Source organism: Porites lutea, chromosome 6 (assembly GCF_958299795.1).
Source record: "Porites lutea chromosome 6, jaPorLute2.1, whole genome shotgun sequence".
Taxonomy (NCBI): domain Eukaryota; kingdom Metazoa; phylum Cnidaria; class Anthozoa; order Scleractinia; family Poritidae; genus Porites; species Porites lutea.
Window position 1 is genome coordinate 17,829,070 of NC_133206.1, and position 19,721 is coordinate 17,848,790.

The 19,721-nt window shown below is 38.9% G+C and overlaps 2 protein-coding genes across 3 annotated transcripts in view; one reads left to right on the top strand and one right to left on the bottom strand.

Annotated features, from left to right (window-relative positions):
* Window positions 1-846: 846 nt before the first annotated feature.
* LOC140941266 (dynein regulatory complex protein 10-like) lies at window positions 847-11,320 on the bottom strand. Its single transcript, XM_073390247.1, has 5 exons — window positions 10,563-11,320; window positions 3,109-3,326; window positions 2,214-2,447; window positions 1,733-1,804; window positions 847-1,168 (listed from the first exon to the last, which is right to left on the bottom strand). Exons 1-5 carry the CDS (start codon window positions 11,131-11,133, stop codon window positions 896-898), a joined length of 1,368 nt encoding a protein of 455 aa, XP_073246348.1. The 5' UTR covers window positions 11,134-11,320; the 3' UTR covers window positions 847-895.
* A 3,159-nt stretch (window positions 11,321-14,479) lies between these two features.
* Window positions 14,480-19,721, top strand: part of LOC140941005 (uncharacterized) — a 35,663-nt gene continuing 30,421 nt past the window's right edge. For both annotated transcript variants that reach the window (XR_012166406.1, XM_073389959.1), the window contains exons 1-2: window positions 14,480-14,616; window positions 17,885-18,078. Coding sequence is in view for 1 of the 2 variants with exons in the window: in XM_073389959.1 (XP_073246060.1) it covers window positions 14,559-14,616; window positions 17,885-18,078 (252 nt within the window). In the remaining variant the exon portion in view is untranslated. The remainder of the gene's footprint in view (window positions 14,617-17,884; window positions 18,079-19,721) is intronic.

Consider the following 19,721-nt stretch of genomic DNA (forward strand, 5'->3'; position numbering starts at 1 on the left):
ATTTTATTTGATGTGATAATTTTTTGATTTAATAGGATAATAAAACAAGTTACTGGGCGCGACTTCCAGTGAGCAATATTTGAAGTAAACGCCTTCCATCAAATAATCATCCACGGCTATTATTCGAGAAAATAAGGAATGTCACAAGTAATATAAAGGTTATTTTTACGAGGTTTTCTGCGCCTTAGGGTTGATTTTCACAGTCGCATAATTTTTCACGTGCTTAAATACAATAGAGACGATGTATAAAAGGTCGCAGGCGGCGCGTAAACGCAAGAAGTTGAAATACTTTGATGAAGGAGAAGTGGGTTTAGTTTAGAAGGATGAACAATCCTGCGATTTCTAGGGTAATACGCCTTGTAAAAGGGTTTTTTTACGATGCATTCAAATGCAGCCATGTCAGTCAGCAGCCATTATTTTACCAGTAAAATAGTCTTGTTTTGCGGGATCAGGTAGGAATTGAATTTACCATTATTTTATTATGCAGGAGTAACTTGACATCCGAAATAGTTACTGTTCGGGACAAATCTAACTTAAGAAAATCGGACATGAAAATTATCCGAAAACTGTCAGGTTTTTTGATAGGGACATGAGCACTGGTCACGTGACTTCTTTTTCCATGTGACTAGTGTGTTGATCTGTGATAGTTGTTGCGTTGTTTGTATGGTAGAGAGAGCACAGAACTTGTAAGTATTTGGTTCGTTTTTCAGTTCTATTTTGCTCTCTACCTACATGTTTTGTATTTTTATTCTAGTTTTCATCGTTTGAGTCGAAGAAATCTGTGCTTATCCCCAACAGTTACCTTTATTTGATACTTACTGCTTACATATATAACGAAAAAGAAAAAGGCAAAAAACGAATAGAAATTTACGCATTTATTTATTTATTTATTTATTTATTTTCCACCCTTGTTCTTTTTGCCCGCTTTCTTGGCTTTGTTGCGCATAAGCCTCCTAAACTGGTATCCTCGCCAAACTGCTTGTATGGCTGCAGCAGCTTTGTTTTGCTTTCTTTCTTCTTCCAACTTTCTCGCTTTGGCTTCTTCTAAGAGTCTTCTTTCCTCTATGATCGCATTATATTTCCTCTCTAAAATGTCAAAGCGAGCTTGCAGCTGCGATAGTTCAGCTTTATCGGCGTCGTACATTCGTGTATATAGATCGTATTCGTCCTGAGAAGTCAATAAATACACCTCCTTCTTCAAAATCCTTACTCAAATAAAAAATCTGCAATACGTTCAAAAAAATCCACACACTGTTCTTTAAGAACAGAGGACTGAGTCTATGTGTGTGTAGTGCTATAGCATAGCTAACAATAAGTACAGTGCTCGCTCGACTAGTAAAATGAAGTCACTGTCAAGACAGAGGTATATATTCACAGACAAATTGCATTTCTATCTTGATCCTTATATAACTTCCATGTCTGTCATCACTAAATCAGTGAGTAGGTTCACTTTTTTGGCGGAAAAGGCTTTGAAAAGCAGGGGCGGATCCAGAATTTTTTTTTTTTTTTAGGAGGGGGTGCACTCGTCTCTTGCTCTACTTCAACACCAATAAACCACATAGTTTTTGCAGAATACCAGTTGTATTAGAAAACCGCAGGTCATCTCAGGGGGGGGGGGTGCGCACCCCCTGCACCCTCCCCCTAGATCCGCCCCTGAAAAGGATCCCATTCCCCTCCGCGGTTGGCTAAAAACTATTTACTAGTTAAAAGCTATTTTGTTCTTGTCACTGACCTGTCTGGTATCTAGGTCTGCATCATACTTCTGTACCCAGTTATACACCTCGGTAGCCATCTTGAATGTTCGCTGGTGGTCAAAGACGATAACAAACAGTAACCATTGGCGTTTCCGCGAGATTCGCTATAGCCAATTTATGATTGTGGGACAAAAAATGGAGATCTTGATACCGCCTCTAGCTATATAGGTACGTGCGGCGCCAAACGGTATGAATTTCGGTTTTTAAAATTTAAAAAAAAAAACTAAATATTTTGAAAAGATAACCATTACTATTAAATGAAAATCCCACCAACTGAAACCAAGAAAAAAAATGTCCATAGACATTGACCGTGAAAGGGACCGACGAACTACCGTCAGACTCGGAGGACGTTTATATCCACCTCGGGCTTCAGCCTCGGAGGATAACATCCTCCTCGATATGCATAATATTATTCTTCACATCCTACATAGCCTCATTCAATGATTGCTATTATCAAACCTTTCTAAGGTAGGTTTCATTCTCTCGATGACTTTTCCTGTCTTCTTGAATCTTTTTTCTACAGGCAAAGATGTCTTCATAAAACCTGGCCTCTCTAGCGTTTGAGGCCTTGTTATCATGGGATGTTTGTTTGAGAGCTTCTGTCAAGGTTCTCGTCTGTTGCTCAGTGTTTATTTTTTCGATGAGTTGTAATTCGTTCTGCAGTTGAATGGTTATGGCATCTCTCTTTGCGATCTAGAAACATGTTAAGCTAAATTATTAACAAAAAAAATAATATATATATGCGCTTGCAGTCGAAAAAACCGGTTTGACGAGTAGAAAGAAGATTGACTCGTCAAGAATTTTGTATTGCGGCGACTTCAAAGGCTAGACCCCAATCAGGAAGAGCATCCTTTTCTCTTCCTCGCTCAAGAAGACAAAAGGAAGCTCTGCTCACAGGAAGTGTTTATTTCAAATTGCTTTTTCCAATTCTGTGGAAAATCCACACATTTCCTTAGGAGAATTTGTTTTCTTTAGGTGATCATTTTATTAATTCTCATAACCCATTCTCTTGATTGTGTATTGGTATTGTTAGGAGAAATTTGATGTTGGTCACTTTAGGAACTTGAGAAGTTTAACTTCAAGGCCCAGTTGTTAGAAGGCCGATTAGCGCTTAACCCACGGTTAAATTTAACCCGGGTTTCTTTTTCTTGTGTTCAAAAGCATTTTCTCGGATAATTTTCTCTGTTATTTTTAAAGGCATCCAATCAACAACTTGCTGACAGAAAGAATTAAATTGAATTTACTTTTTGAGCTTTCAAATAAGACTTCAAATTTCGCACTAACCCTGGGTTATCTTAACCCAGCTTTGAACAACTCGGCCCAGATTTTATGAAATCGACAGAAAAATAGATACCTCTACATCTTTGCCCTTAACGGCTGCATTGTATTTTAGCTCGAGTTTTTCCCGAATGGCATTTGTTTTCTTTTCCCTCTTGATAACATCTGCCAAATACTCTTTCTTCGCTTCTTGCTCAAAGGGTGACGTCAGTAGCCTCTCTCTCATGATATTATCCAGTGAAGTAAGCGTTTCCATTAAAAGCACATGTTCCTTGACACGGACAGGTTTAATACCTTCGAAGAAAATAATATGAGCTGAGTGCGTACTAGAGGTACAGATCACTTTGCTTTTAAGAGAGAGTTGGCACATTCCCTAATTCTCTTAAATGAAATCAAAACAATGTTCTCCCAACTTACGAAGCGATCGTCAAAGGTTTTGACAGCGGATTTGGGTACTGATCATACGCATTACGTCAAAAACCAGGATCAATGGATTTGAGAAGGAAAAATCATGGCTGTCGAAGGCGGGACTGTTTTGGGTAATTCGCAAATTCATTGATTTGATGTCGCTTCTCAGACATAGTGCGTAGTTTCCTTTTTCTTTTAAACAATTTTCCTCTGCAGAGATTGGAATGTAGCATTAGTTGCGTATAGCTGATAAGAAGAGCTGAGTTTTTATTAGGATCGTTTTAAATTTTAAATTTGAATTCAAGGTCAGTTGACTGATCGTAATAAAAAAAAAATGAAATGTTACGTAGACTTACTTCCGATAAATTTAACACTTTCTCCACATTTTTACCAGCATCATAACTTCTATAATCTTCTGATGTCCTTGCCCGGCGAAAACGATGTAACCTATATAAACTCGATCGATAGTCCAGCGCGCGTTTTTGTCGGTTAAGAATTTACACGGTTGCCTTGAATGTCTTTTGCGTTTGGTTACCCTCGCTATTTCAGTACCAATGACAAATATGTTATGCGAGAAAAACAAAGAGGTATCACATATGTTTTTAAAAATATATTGACTTATTTCCTCTGCCGGCTTCTCGCTTCAAATATGTACTTTGGGCAAAAATATTGCAATCATCCGCTGACCACCACGCAGTGTGACCGATTTGCGCGGAGATCTGAAAGCGAGCTTCATTGATGGCAGAGTAGTAGATAAAGCACTGGAGGGTCGCGTTCAGTCTCGCGTTATCATTTGCCCTCGCGTTGTCATTTCTTATTGGACACCTTAACATTCCAGGACGAGAACGACTGAGATGATGAGATTTAACTTAAGGTTTTTTTGCGTCGTCTCAAAAACAAGAAACCCCGAAAAGCTTATCAAGTTTTCCCGCCATAATGACGCTGGTTCACGCGCGTTCGTGGTTTAGTATTGAGAAAATCTCGCAAATCGTAATTGTCCCCGTCTTAGAATCTAAAGGCCTCTAATACCAGACCACTTTGAACAAGTTACTTAATTCTACTTGGGTCCCACTAAGTAACGGCCGATCGCCTACTGGAACTGACCCTAGAACATAGAGAATGTGTTAACCGTCACATAGGTCACTCAGAATAGACTGCAAGCAAGCGACACTTCGTTTTTTTTTATTTAACTTAACTTTAACTTTATTATTCCATCGCTCATATAGTACAAACTCAGTAAAACCAAAGCCGGGGGCTTATACGGCCGGTGGTCAGAATGACAGAAATTATTTTATATAGAAATGAAGACTGTAGGCTAAACTACAAAACTAAAACAAGATACAAAACTGAAATTAAATAAGTTTACATGCATGAAGTCCTATAACAGTCCTACAACAGTCCATAACTAGGGACAATTAAACTAACAATAAGCTATGAGAATCCTGAGCTAGTTCAATTTAGGCTTAAAAAGTGAAGTTTTAGTTTCTTTTTGAAGTTACCAGTGGTAAGGCTGTCACGAACAGTCAAGGGAATATCGTTCCAAATTGATACCTGAGGGACATTTTATGCAAGTTGAAACGAGAACGAGTTAGATAATCATGAAAATCACGATTAAAGTGGAGGAGGGAGGAAAGAGAGGCAGGTAAAAGGTGATTAAAGTATGAGAATACAAAACAAGAAACATGAAATTTATAAAGTGAATGGAGAGAAAGAATATTAAGCTTCGAGAAAAGAGGCTTAGAACGAGTTCGTGGAGGAGAAACGGTGATAATTCGAATGGCTTTCTTTTCGAGTAGATAGAGGGGTTCAAGGTAGGAGGCATATGTAGATGCCCCGATGAGGTTACAATAGTTGATATAAGGTAGAAAGAGGGAATTATATAAGGTTTTTAGAGTGACCGAAGGTAAGTATCGTCTCGATTTAGACAAAATTCCTATAACCTTTGCGACTTTAACGCAGATGGAAGTGATGTGCGGTTTCCATGAAAGGTTTTCGTGAATAATTATTCCAAGAAATTTATGTTCCTGTACCCGTGTTATAGGGGTGTTGTTTATTAAGATGTTTAATTCTGAAGGATTGATCTGTTTACGTCGTGGATGGAAGATGATGAATTTCGATTTATCAGGATGAACAGCAAGCTTGTTTGCGTTAAACCAGGAGGAAACATGAGAAAGCTCTTGACTAACCATTCTAGTTAAAGTAGCCAAGTCTTTATGACGAAGAAAAATATTGGTGTCATCAGCAAAAAGAATAAATGAAAGATAATTTGAAGAAAGATAAAGATCATTAATGTATAGGAGGAATAATAAGGGGCCAAGAACAAAACCCTGAGAGACCCCACACACAACAGTATTATTAGAAGAAACATGACCATTCACCATGACATACTGTTGTCGGTTGTCTAAATAGCTGGTGAGCCAAGCTAGAGGAATACCACGGATACCATAAAAGTTTAATTTGTCAATAAGAATCTGATGATTCACAGTATCAAATGCCTTCTTGAGGTCTAAGAAAATTCCAATAGTGCATTCATTACTTTCAAAGCCTTCATATATATTGTTTACAAATTCGAGGATAGCCATAGTTGTAGAATGATGTGGTCTGAAGCCATATTGATGGTGACTAAGAATGTCAAATTTTTACAAGAAATGCAGACAATCTGAAGTAAAAGAGTTTTTCAAAGACCTTGGAAAGACAGGGGAGAATAGAAATAGGCCTGTAGTTAGAGAACAAGGAAGAGTCATCACATTTGAAGATGGGAAGGATCTTGGCTGTTTTGAGCTTATCTGGAAAAACACCTTGAGAAAATGACAGATTACAGATATGGGTCAAAGGGGCAGCTATTAAATCAATAGTATCTTTTATAGGGGAAATACAGAGGCCATCAAACCCCTCACATTTACTATTTTTAGAGAATGGACTATATTAGCAACCTCAGTGGGAGAAGTTGGGTTAAGATAGAAACACTCTGCGTAATGACCAATCAGAAACTCTCTATACGTAATTTGAGTGGGAGAGATTTTATTTGCCAAAGAAGGACCAACATTAGCAAAGAAATTATTAAACTTTGTAGCTATCTGAGTAGGATTTGAGTATGAACCAGAACTATATTTCATGTTATTGAAACGTTGCTCAGGTTCCTTTTTGGAGATAATCTGTTTTATGACTGACCATGTCTTTCTTAAACCTGAACTGACAGAGAGCAGTTTGTCATGAAAGAATTTTTCCTGGCAAGTTTGATGAGAAAATTGTATTTATTACGGTATTTGTTGTATCTCAACTTGTTGAGTGCAGTTGGGTTTAACTGGAACTGTTTGTAAAGCGAATTTTTCCTTTTACAAGAAGTAAAGAGACCATTTGAGAACCAGGGTTTTGAAGAGCGGTGAGGTTTAGAACATGCAGGTTGAAGAGGAAATGACATACTGTATGCCGAAGTAAGAAGACTAGAGAATGTGTCATAAGATTCATTTACAGAATTAATAGAATAGACTGAAGACCAGTCGACACCTTCCAGTTTAGACCTGAATGCTGACATAGTTGTTGAGTTAATAAGACGTACAAACCTCTTTTGGCGTGGTGGCTCAACAATCATTTTCAAGAGGGTAACTTGAAAAACTGGGAGGTGATCAGATAAGTCAGTTGGTTTGGAGATCAAAGGATAGAGGCTATTAGATGTCATAAGATTAATGAAGTCATTTGTTGGTTGATGAGAATGAGAGTTGAGGATGTTGATATTAAAATCACCCATAATATAAGATAGCTTATTCTCAAAACTGATGGTTGACAAGATATCTTCAACAGACCTGTTAAAGTCATTAAGAGAGGCATCGGGAGGTCTATAGAGGCAGCCAACAATAATATTTTTACCATGAGGTCGCATGATTTCCACAAAGACTGATTCGTACAATGAATTGTCAGAAGACTGAAGATCAATCCTAGGCTTAAAATTCATATCAGACTGAATGCAAACACCAACTCCACCACTAATTTATGTTCTCTTGAACTGGAGATAAAATGGTAGCCAGGAATATTAAAGAGATCAGAATTAGACTTCTGTAACCAGGTTTCAGAAACGGCAACAACAGAGAACAACATATTAAGTGAAAGAAGATATTCCGACAGGTCATCAAAGTGTTTACGGAGGCTCCGGATATTAATATGGAAAGCAGAAAATGCATCAGGAGGAAAAGAAATTTTATGAAATTCTGAAGAGGTTAGATATATGCAGTTTGAAAGTAATTCTGAATTTGTGGTAAAAAAATTGGGGTTAAGATCCAGGATTTTAGAGTTCATTAGCAGATGAGATGTCTCAGGGTCATCAAAAAAGGGATTAAACACTTTTTGCTTAAGAAGTTCAGGATCAAAATTTCCTTCAAAATTAAAGTCAAACAGTGCAAAGAAGAAATCAGTATCATCTTCAAAATGGTTAAATGGAAAGAGAGTGGCAAGACAAACTGAGCAGAACCAATGTTCGTTAGTATTAGATAAAGCAATGTATTGCACATGTAAAAGGAGTGCACTTTAAATGTGTCCAGTTCTGACATATGTCACATAAAATGGCTTTGTGACTATTACGGACGCTAAATTTACACACGGTACATGGGTACTTAGGGAAAGTTCATTTAATATGACAAGGGGGAGGGGATGAAGATATTGAAACTCGAAGCTTGAAATTTTAGCAGCCCCCCTCGCTAGCGGTTCAATTTTTTAGGAGCCCCCTCCTTGGTAGTCGAAAAAATTTCAGAGCCCCCCCCCCCCCCCATCCTCCTTCAATTCCTTTGCTCCCCTGAAAAAAGATCGCTAGACTGTATTAAATATATTTACCGTTATTGTCTTCAATGGTTTATACTATGACAAACTTAAGATACAGTTGTCATACAATTTTCTAAAGCATTTTTGGGATGAACAAGAGTGTAATAATTACTGAGACTACATTTGTTATATCTGTAAACCACGTGATATAGCTGAGTTGCACAGGTCATTAAATTGTTGAGTTGAAAACCATCCGATCTGTATGATGATGTCATGTGTTGGTTTTGAAGTATACAAATTTTCGGAGCCCCCCCTCCTAGCGCAACAATTTTTTCAGAGCCCCCCCTTCGGGTGTCTAAAAATTTTCGGAGCCCCCCCTCAATATCTTCATCCCCCCCCCTCCCTTGTCATATTAAATGAACTTTCCCTTAATAGGCATAGGACTACTACTACTACTAAAATTAGTGCTATGTCAGTATCAACAAACAAGTGTAAATAAGTAAGCAAGAAATGTTATGATGCACAAGTCGAACGATGATCGGCCTGGGTGTACGACCTCTCTTGCCAGTGGAAACGGCTTATATGGTCTGAAGACACAGTAATACCAAGTTGATTAGCAAAGAATTCTATTGCTTTCGCGTCGGTATCAGGGTCAGTGCCTGTTGGCTCAGGGATTCCAAATATCCGGATGTTAGTATGACGAGTATACTGTTCTAAGTCATCTAGTTGATCGCGTAGCATGGCATTCGATTCCTCCAGACCGGCGATTGTTTCTTGCGAAGATTTTGTAGTTTCTTGTAAATTCCCAACCTCGAACTGTAGGGTTTCAGGTAGGGACTTTTTAAACTGAGTAGAACACACGTATTCATCAACAGCGGAGCGAGCATAGGACATAATGAGATCCTTTGTAAGCTGAGGAAGAGTATTGGAAATCCAATCATTCAGTTTAGTCTCAAAATGGGACCAAATCCGGTTCATCGCTGACTCAGAAATCAGGTCTTGAGAAGCCGCTTGTTGGTCGTGAGAGGCAGCTCTGGTCTTTCCCATGATGAAGAAGATAAGTAAATCGTTTGGGTAAAAGAAAAGAGACTAGAATGTCCTAAGCCTCTCTACATAATCGTCAAAAAGTTGAGAATTAGAGGAGCATCAAAAACCACACGTCCATCTTGTTCGATAACCGCTATGTGTTTAAACATGATCGCGAAATTTTTTCTATTCATTTAGAAATTTGATAATACTACCAAGGCATCCTTTTCCTCTCCAACCATAAAATGATATGCATTCCAGAACACTTTTAGTCTTTAAGATAAACTTTAGAGACTTACACGGATATTACACTTTTTATTATATAGACACGAGTGTTTTTACTGGAAAATATACCACTCGTAAAATTCATAAAAACTACATCCGGGACCCGAGTGGTTTATTTTCCATAATCTCACACGTGAGTTTATCGATAACGTAATTTCGGTAATTTTCTATCGAAATTTGTAGACGTCTTGCGTCTTTTGAATTTTACTTACACATTTTTCAAAGTTTTGCTTATATTTTGTCATTGTAGAGCCCAATCCAGCTCAGTGTTATTTCTCAAGATTATTGTAACCAATGTTTTATATTGCTGTACTGTAAATCTGAGCCGTCACAATTACTTTTTGGCGAATAAAAATCTATTATTTCATGGATGTCTTTTTGTCTATATAATAAAAAGAACATTACATGACGGCTTGAAGATATGAATTTTATTTTCTCGTGTCAAAAACAATATTTTACTCACTCGCTGCGCTCGTTTGTAAAATATTGTTTTGCCACTCGAAAATAAAATTCATATCTTCGCGCCACCGTGTAATATCCTCTATAAATAGCTATTTAGCCAACATTTCTAACCCGAGACGTAATTGGGATAAAAGAACAAGAACGCATGATAGGTGTAGCTCTCCAGAAACCTAGCCAACGTAAAAGTGGCATGCGCAACATCAAGAAGTTGTTAGTTGTATAAAGTATTTTTGGTTTGTAATCGTCTTATTGACGGGAGTTTCCTCTATAAAGATTAATATTAGTAGTAGTATTGTATACGCGCTAAACACGGTTGTTACATTTCGCTATATGCCGCATTTTGCGTTTATTGTTATATTTTTGTGGCTTTTTAAACAGAAAAATGAGCAAAAATTGATTGAAATGATTTTTTCCAGTATTTAAATTTAAATTTAGTCGTTATTTAAGCAGTAACCGCCAAAGAAGCAAAAATTTAAAAAATAAAACCACCCTCGCAGAATCACCGAATGTCCAGAAAGGTAAGCCTGTTTTCTTGCGAATACTAAATCTCTCTTCAGTGAATTGTGATTTTAAATTTGCTTTGAACGTAAAACTCACCTAGGATGGCTTCGACCGATTTCGGATTTTTCTTAAAATAACGCAGCATCTCCCTCAAAGAGTCTCTTATTGATTGTTCCAGTATCTCTCCCTGTTTGTCAAGAGATTTCCCTTTTTGTATCTCTTCGGGGAAACCAATTTTGTTTCCCACGCAGACTTGAAATTCCGATTCATTCGTATCACATGACTGACTCTCCTCAGTGCGTCTGAAAACATCAGACTGTGTTTCCTTTTCTAAAAGCCTGTTTTGCTCACAGATGATCTCCTTGAATGCATTTTGCAATCGCAAGTGCTTTTCCATGTGATTCACCAGCTCTTGTCCCAAAACAACAGAAAAACGAGGCAAGGAATCCAGGACATATGGCAATGCCGTTGTTATCTCCATCCGCTTCACTGCTTCTTGGAAAACGGTCATAATTCGCTCCGCGTGGATCGATGGCAAGGTTTTTCGTTTAGGGTCAAGGATTTTGCAAGGGTCAAAACCGGGTTTTCGAACGTAAGGCGGCTGAGGTGAGTTTTTGCCGCCTTTAGGCCAAATATCGGAACAGCGCGGACTTTCTATTGGAGCCATTTGTAAATCCGTTTTTTTTTACTGTTACTGACGCAACAATAAGTTGTAGTTCGCGACGCATAAATGACGTCACCTTTAGTAAGCGCGTGCGCGCTCAGTGTCAATAGGCTAATTTAGCAACAGAACAGGAACGTCAGTTGACGACGGCGCGCGCAAATCAAATAACTGGCTTGACCAATGGCAGAGCGGCAAATTGAGCATCGGAAGTCGTGTTTAGTCCTTTCCGCGCGCTTTCCTGTCGTCAACTGACGTTCTCGTCCTGTTGCTAAATCAGCCTACAAATGCAGGCTGTTCGTGAGCTGTTCGCTGGTAAGTTTCCACCTAAGAGTAAGATCAATGAATTAATAATATAACTGGAAATTCTATATCAGAAATTAAGGAAATGCTAACAAAGGGAACATAAGTATTGGAAGGACAACTTAAATAAGAAACCTAAGAAAACATCGATGAAGACGGATACATAAACGCTTCGTCAACTGTCAGTATAAGATCGTTAAAATAACTTAGAGAAACTTGCGATATAAGATGATTTAAGGTCGATTCAATAATTTGTGGCATACACTTATAACCATCCCACTCAGCCTCTTAGAATGTTTTGCTAGAATAATAACGATGATGATGCTCCTGATGCTGATGTTAATGCTGATGATGAAAAATGACGCAAAACCTCAAACCTCTTTTTATATTCATGCTTCAGACCTTAACATGTTTAATTATGTGAATATTGTTTCATTGTTTTGCTCGTTTCAGTACGTTATCTTCATCACAGTGAAGAAACATTAGAGAATAACTGGATCAACAGTTTTCCTATAACAGTTCCCAAATTTAGTATGTGCTGCAAGTGCATCGAAGGAGTTGATTTAACCATGTTGTTCTGTTGTCTACAGCTGTACTGTGACTGAGCAAACACAAACCATAACAAGGTGCTGAAAATTCAGAGGACTTTTCCTTTTTAACTAATTTCTTTATTACTAACTGTTCTGTAGTTTCGTCAGAGGTCGCCAATGCGTCGTAAAACAATCCATAATAAACAAACACTCTCATACTACTTCAAGATTTGTCACGGAGGCTTTTCTATACAACGTAGATCAATCACACTACAAGACTATTGAGAAGCATATGAAAGAATTATAGTCCAAAGTTTCTACTGGCGTTGATGGAATTATCAAATTTACGTTGAAAAATTATTAATAAATCTACTTCAATCACCCCTGATGCTCAGTTCCGCTTAACCCTTCACCTGACCCTAAACTCTAACCTATTTACAGCTGGGCTAACCCAATAAATGGCTTACTGCTCTGATACGCTGACTCTGATCTTGTTACGGGAAGGTCACGTGGGCCACCCACGCTGACGTCACCTGGAGTGTTTACCATTTGTACAGAAATTTTGGTGCATAATTTTCGTCAAATGGTACTGGTATATTTTTTGGCAACGACAACAGGAACGGGATTGAGTTGTACCATTTTCAAACTACCGGTAAATTTTTCGCTTTCTCTCAACATGAAGCCTGGCACTAGGTAATCCAAACAAATGGTACAGAAAATTTCGGTCGTTTCCGAAAAAATGGGAAAAAGGTAATACCTCGAAAGGTATTATTTTTTTCCGGAAAATTTCCACCGGAATGAACAGTTCCATTTGACTTCTTTTCCGAAATTTCCGGGTTTTCCATATAAATGGTAAGCGCTCCTATTGATCGATATCAATGTGCCAAGCAGAAGCGCATTTGTTCTGGAAACAAAAGATTCTATGGTTTTATTCGATACCAAATCATCCTCCCCGGAGACCCAGGGACGGTCAGTTGGGTCAGGAAAAACGGCGGGGAAAGTTTTCAAGAACGGGCAGGAGAGGCCCTGGGATACTGCTCTTCACGAACCAGATTTACGAATTCTTGTCCTTGATTGGGTACAAAAAAATATTTTTTATGCCCAATCAGAGGCCAGGATCTAAATGTATCTCGCTGCTTTCGTGATCTTCTTATACGAAGGAGTTCACCTACAGCGCTTTCTTGGAGAAGAGCTTTCAGTTTTTCAAGGAAAATGAGCCCCAAAGTTTAATCTACCAGTTTCATTTGATCCTCTTGCAGCATTGAGGAGAAAAATTTAACAAATTTATAAACTTTAAGGGGCGAGAAATATTTTCCTGTACGTGCCTGACAAGTATGCCGAGCAGGCACGTGAAGTCAAAGACGTAGACAATTTCTCATGGACCTTGAGAGTGGGCGCTTATTCGAGGCGGGCGCTTATTCGAGGCTGGGCGCTTAGTAAATTTTCACCATTTTCAGCAAGTGAAGTATGTTTATTTTGCAAGAAAGAAATAAATGCTCATAACAAAACGCGAAGAAGTAACAAAGCAAGGTTTCTGTAAAATGCTCTGAAGAAAACTCCGTCCTCGGAGTCTCTTATTACAATTTATTCACTCAAGTAGGTGGGGTGGGGGAGAGCGCTTATTTGAGTTTGATTGGGAAGAGGAGGGGGTGGACGCTTATTCAAGGCTGGGCGCTTATTAACTTTTTCTGCCTTTAGGATGGGTGCTTATTCGAGGTGGGCGCTAATTCGAGGTTGGGCGCTTATTCGAATAAATATGGTACTCTGGTGTTTACGAATTTACCTTCGATCAGTCCGCAGTCAGCTGATTTCTCTAACTGATGCATATTTCGCTTCCTTTTTGTTTTGCTGACAAGCCAAATTATGGGGTAGGATTTCCGTATCATGAACCCCATATATTTATTTTACATGCATGTATGCAATCTATTCATATTAACTACTGGTGTAGAATAGTATGAAATTGTAATCTATACCCAGCCGAAACGCTAGCTCAAAAAAGGCCTGGGGACTCAAGAGAAGGTGGTTGGACTAGGCCAAGATAAAATTAGGGGGAGGGGGGAACAGATGACCCTCCCAGGGGACACCCCCCTCCCCCAGAAGTGGACACCGCAGGAATCCTCTCATCTGGCACTTGCAGCTATCGTGAACAAATTCCCTTCACTCCCGAGGGAGATGACCTGAAAATACAACTCTGGCAAGTAATTGGACAGAAATGAAGGCCCGTGTTGCACGAGCGTCCACTGGGAATAGCTGCGTTTATCATAAATGTATAAGTTTATGAGAAACATTTACCAGTTATAGAACGTTTTCACTCATGTGGCCAGCATCTATGCAAATTTTTGGAGCAAAAGAAAGCGTTTTCATAAGAAAACAATTCAACTCCGGGCACACAACGCGCAGCAAACAACGTTCTTTTGAACGGTTCTTTTCTGAAGTGACTCGATCATCCGGGAACTCTAACACATACATAAGTAGTGATCTCACTTGTGTATTTTTAATAAAAATACAAGGCGTGTCAGCGCGAGTCACACAAAAGAGTTTGCAACATCATCGTCCTTTTTCCACGTAGCTTTCTAAAGGAATACCAAGATCTGTACAATGAATTGCCCCGATCTTATGATTTTAGCATGTTTGTTGGTCGGGTCTCTTCCGAGTGGTGAGTGGTTAAATAATTTAAATGTATTGGACCCCGGTGAAACACCGTATTTAAGTTCGGTTGATTGTATTTTAACGCCTTGGCCGATCCAAACACAAACAGGTGACCTTAACCGGCTCAAACGCCGAACTTAACAAGAAAGAAACTCAACTTATTTGAAGTACGGCGTTTGAAGTGGACCTTAATTTGAAGCTCAGCTCGTAGACAAATTCTTGACGTACAAGATTAAAGCCGCTCCATTATATTATTTACGAGACAGATGTATTATTGTGCGCTAAAAAACTTAATTTTGCAATCGTAGAGCAATTCTCAACAGTTTTTTTATCCATTTCTTTTATCCGTTTTTATCTACCAAAGAAATAACAAAATAAGCGCTATATTTGCATGTTTACGGATCACTGACAGTTTGGTTTGGCGGCAGTGACATGTCAGGAATCGTCTCATAGAGACGCAAATCTCAATGATAGAGCGTAGTTTTTTGCGCCAAATACTCGCATGTTGACTATGGGGAATACCAATTGTGTCTTTCTTTTCGTACTTTTGAGTTAATCACGGTGTTTGCGAGACTCGACTTTGCCCTCTATTAAAAATTCAAAACGTTCTCATTGTTGTTAATTTTTTGAATACCATATGCGCTGTTATGCTCGCTTACAGCTTCATCTTGCACGCTCAGAGCATTTTTATTGAAACTCTAAATTTGTAGGGAACAAGAAATGTTATAATTCATGTGTTAAGAATATCAGTCAGCGACAAATCGACAGGTGGATATTGTTTTTAAAACTCTTAAATGTTATCCCGCTTTACTCACGCAAGACCACCCAGAGTCAGTCAATACTGAGGCGGTAGGGGGAGGGGGGCTATGTGATTTCAGAAAAAGATCTTGCAAGAAAATATCTCGGGGGAAAATTCCTTCACTGATAGTGAGGTAGGAAAAAATCCTACCGAGAACTATAGGTCATTACGCCATTGCATTGAAACTAGTGTGTTCGCTCGGTTACATCAGTGTTCGTTGTAATTGGAAATAAACTTGGAGCCCCTGGTTAAACCAGAATTTGCCTTTAGTTACTTCTTGCTCCCTGCTTAACCATGGGTTAGAAGACAGGGTATTCCTAAAAAAAATAGTTTGTTCTTGGTGGTGATGGAGTGCTTTCATACTAATATACTGAAATTGTAAATTCTATTGAAGCCTGGTTTAACCTCCAATACAGGATACAGTCATGCATGACCAAACCTCAGTTTACGGACACCCACTTTATGCGGACAGCTCGTTATTACGAGACAGTTTGCCTTGTCCACGGGAAAAGAAAGCTCTTACATTTCTCTAAATTCAACCCGCTTTACAGGCACCCCGTTAATACGGGTACTTTCTATGACCCCTTAGATGTCAGCATTAACGGGGTGTGTCGCAGCATTAACGGGTTGGCTTTGTGCCTAGTTGTTTTTTCAAGGGCAAGTTTAGTTTTTCTCTTTTGTGGCGAGAACGGTACAGCCGTCCTTTCCACTGAGCTTTGAATTTGGGCATTAATACCCGCGTGTCGGATCGAGCGGCAATCGAGCCGAACAGAACTGAGAGTCAAGTCAGAAGTCGGAAGTTAGAACTCAGAAGTTGGAAGTCAGAAGTCGGAAGTTGGAAATCAGAAGTGGGAAATCGGAAGTTGGAAGTCAGAAGTCGGAAGTCGGAAGTCGGAAGTGGGAAGTGGGAAGTGGGAAGTGCAAAGTGCAAAGTGGGAGGTCCGAAGGTCTAGCCATTCAGCTCTGAGTCTGAGCGGTCAGAAATCAGAAATCCGGAGTTCGCACTTTGTCAAGTCTGAAGTCTGAAGTTTGAGGTATGAAGTCTTAAGTCTGAAGTCTGAAGTTTGAAGCCGGAAGTCAGAAGTCGGAACTCTGTAGTTGGAAGTCGGAAGTCAGAAGTCGGAAAACCCTCCTCGGCTTTCGTAGTTATACATGATAGTCTTGATTCCTGCGATCTTATCTTGAAACATTTATAAGTCATCGTGACGTGTATGCAACATAAGTTTACCATGGCAACCTAGTTTTGACAGCCAGGGTCCAATTGTACGAACGCCGGTTACCGCTAGCCCGTAGTAAAATTTTAACCCGGTTTTCTTTTTCTTTTTATCAAAAGCACTCTTTCGGATAATTTTCTCTATTCTTTTTAGAGTATCCTGTCATCGAATTGTAGACAAAGAGAATTAAACTGAATCTGCTTTTTAAGCTCTCATGTCTGAGTTCAAATCTCGCACTAACCCTGGGTTATCTTACCCCAACTTCGAACAACCCGAACCAGGTTTTCAAAATTTGCATTTTTTCTCCAAAGTTACTATTTTCACATGTATTATAGCTGTTAATATAGGCTTAATATAAAAAAAAACCACAATAAATTTCAAATGACCAAATAGCTGATGCTAGGATCAGTTATCAGCAGTGTTCATTGTTTTGCTTTCAAAGCATCCTTTTATACACAGATTGCGTAAATTTATACGGGTTTTAAGTAAAATGGAATACATTTAACTAATGGCACCTTAAAAAATTTTTTTGCTTAATGGCTACTTGAAGGTGGAAATTGATGAAATTTAGATACTGCCAATAAATTTAGCAATCAGACATCATAATGACGTCAAATTACGTCATTATGTCAATCAAGTTATTGTTAGATGTTGGATTCTGTATAATAATGAGCGGTTTCAATGAAGTAATCAGTGAAGGTATAGAGGGGCAGCCTCCAACCCTCCCCCGCCCCCGGTCGCAAGAAGCACAAAAAAAACCCTATTTGAATAGGGTTTAATATTGATTCGATCCAATACATTCAAATTTCAAGCTAAGCGTAGTCTATGAACCGGCCAAAAAACATGCGTTACAATTTAATCTAACGTTTTGACGTTACTTTCGCATGAAAATTCAGGTATAGCGATCGGACAAGAAAAAGGTATTGTCCCGGAAAAATGTACCGAAACACCTTATAAACATAAACCTTAACAAATCCTTAAAGAATTCTAAGTGTACGATTTAATCACTGATTTTGAATTAAAGCTTCTTTCAAAAAATGTTTTACATCAAAACTGGGTAGACTTGGTTCAGTTTCTTTACAACTAGAAGCCGTAACAGTTAAAGAATGCTAAAATGGCAACCCGGTCTTGCAGTTTCCAGAACGTTGTTAGATGCGAGTCATAAATTCCACACTTCCAGAGTGACTTTCGCTTTCGAATTTCAATTTTCGAATTTTCGCTTTCACTGAATTGACAATTTTTTCCTTTGCCTTTTCTCTCAGTTTTAGGAATTATGTGCAAAAAGTGCACCCCTTCAGCTAGTCCCTTAGTACTCTGCAACGATCCCTCACAAGTAACCGAGGTAAACTGTGACGACGAGGCTGCTCTCGCTCCAGATGTAACATTCGACGCTTGCACTTCAGGAAAGGTAGTGGCCAGCGCAGGCACTACATTTGTCTATGAATGTACGGTCAAGGTAAGCTGAAAAGAATAATAAGGTCACGTTTTGCAAAGCGTCCACCTCTGACTGTTAACACCGAGTACCCATCTAAGGTATTAATCTAACCTGGAGTACGAACCCCTCAACCTCTCGCTGCGCAAACTCGATTTGCAATGGAAATTGAATATACCCTGGGAATTATGCGAACAAAAGACCTTTTTACCGATCTTTCCGCGGCAATATTGAATAAGTTTGATTTAAGGAGTATTATAGAATGCCCAGGGGGGCATGAGCACAGTACGTTTAGTATTTACGAGCGCCTTTCGGGGCATATAGAATAAGATTGTCATGGGAAAAAATATCGTTGTTCCGTGTTTGAATGTAATAATGATCGCCTTTTTCCCGAGAAATATACAGTGAAAGACCAATTTCTAATATTAAGCAAGTACAGCGGATCGTGTTCTTTCTCCCTGGCCATCCCATAATACTCCGTAAATCGAATTAATTCAATATAGCCGCCTTATCGGCAAAGAGGTCTATCAAAGCTATGGAAGAGATTACACGAATTGACACGTGCTTCCTTCTTCATCACCGCTCTATACCCGTGGCTGCGAACGTAAAAAGCCTACTAGCAACCTACTCTCCCACCTGACATGCCCAAGGTTTGATGTTGCCCGGCCGTTCCTTCTACTGGCCTTTGCATTGTCCGAGGCCAGAGCCATTCCTCGTACTTCATCACCATGTCATGAATAACAATACCCAGAGGAGAATACCAAATCAAAATACAGTAATCCTACCTCTAAAGAACCCTTCAATCCCACTACTTGGCACTATATAGACCAAGTAATTTGACCTGTTATTTCATTAACATTGTTCAAAATAATAGCTCAAGATTTACTTAAAATAAGTGCAAGTGTTTGGAACCTATGGCCTCCCAAAAAAATGGGAGTTTACTGGGAGGGCGCTCTACCCATTGAGCCACGGAGGAAAGACACCCTGAGGACAGTTGTAGAAAATGCCTAAATGTAATAAACGACCCTAAATGTAATAAAGTCCTAAATGTAATAAAATTTTGTCCTAAATGTAATAACATTTTGTTCTAAATGTAATAACATTTTGTCCTAAATGCAATAAACTCTTAAGTTGCAAATTACAGTAATTGCTCAAATACGCGCCGCATTTGGGGGAGGTGGAATTTAATATTTAAGCTCTCTAGCACTTATTCGCGTAAAAACGGTGCTAAGAAGTATTACTATGGTTTTAAGCGCCGCCCTCAAATAAGCACCGCATTTTTGGAGAAAAAATTTAATAAGCTTCAGTACATTTCCTTATACACTTTCCTTATAAATTGCTTGTAAAAGGACAAAATATAAAAAAAACTTGTAAGCCTTAAAAAGTTTTTTTATACTTCATTTTTGTTAAAGAAATTTACTGCGAAAACCGTGAACGAAGGTCCTGTTGCTAGTCAACGTTGGATCTCTAGAAAAGAGATCTAATCAGCTAAAATATTAAGAACAATAAACGAGAAGTCTAAGGGCCTGTTTACATGGAGGTGGTAGGTGAGGTAACGCGCTTTGGTGGGTAACCCGCCTGTCCACATAATCTCTCATTTTAATTTGATCACGTTTACATGATAGGTGGGGTGACCCGCCGCATGTTACCTCACCTACCTGGCCGTC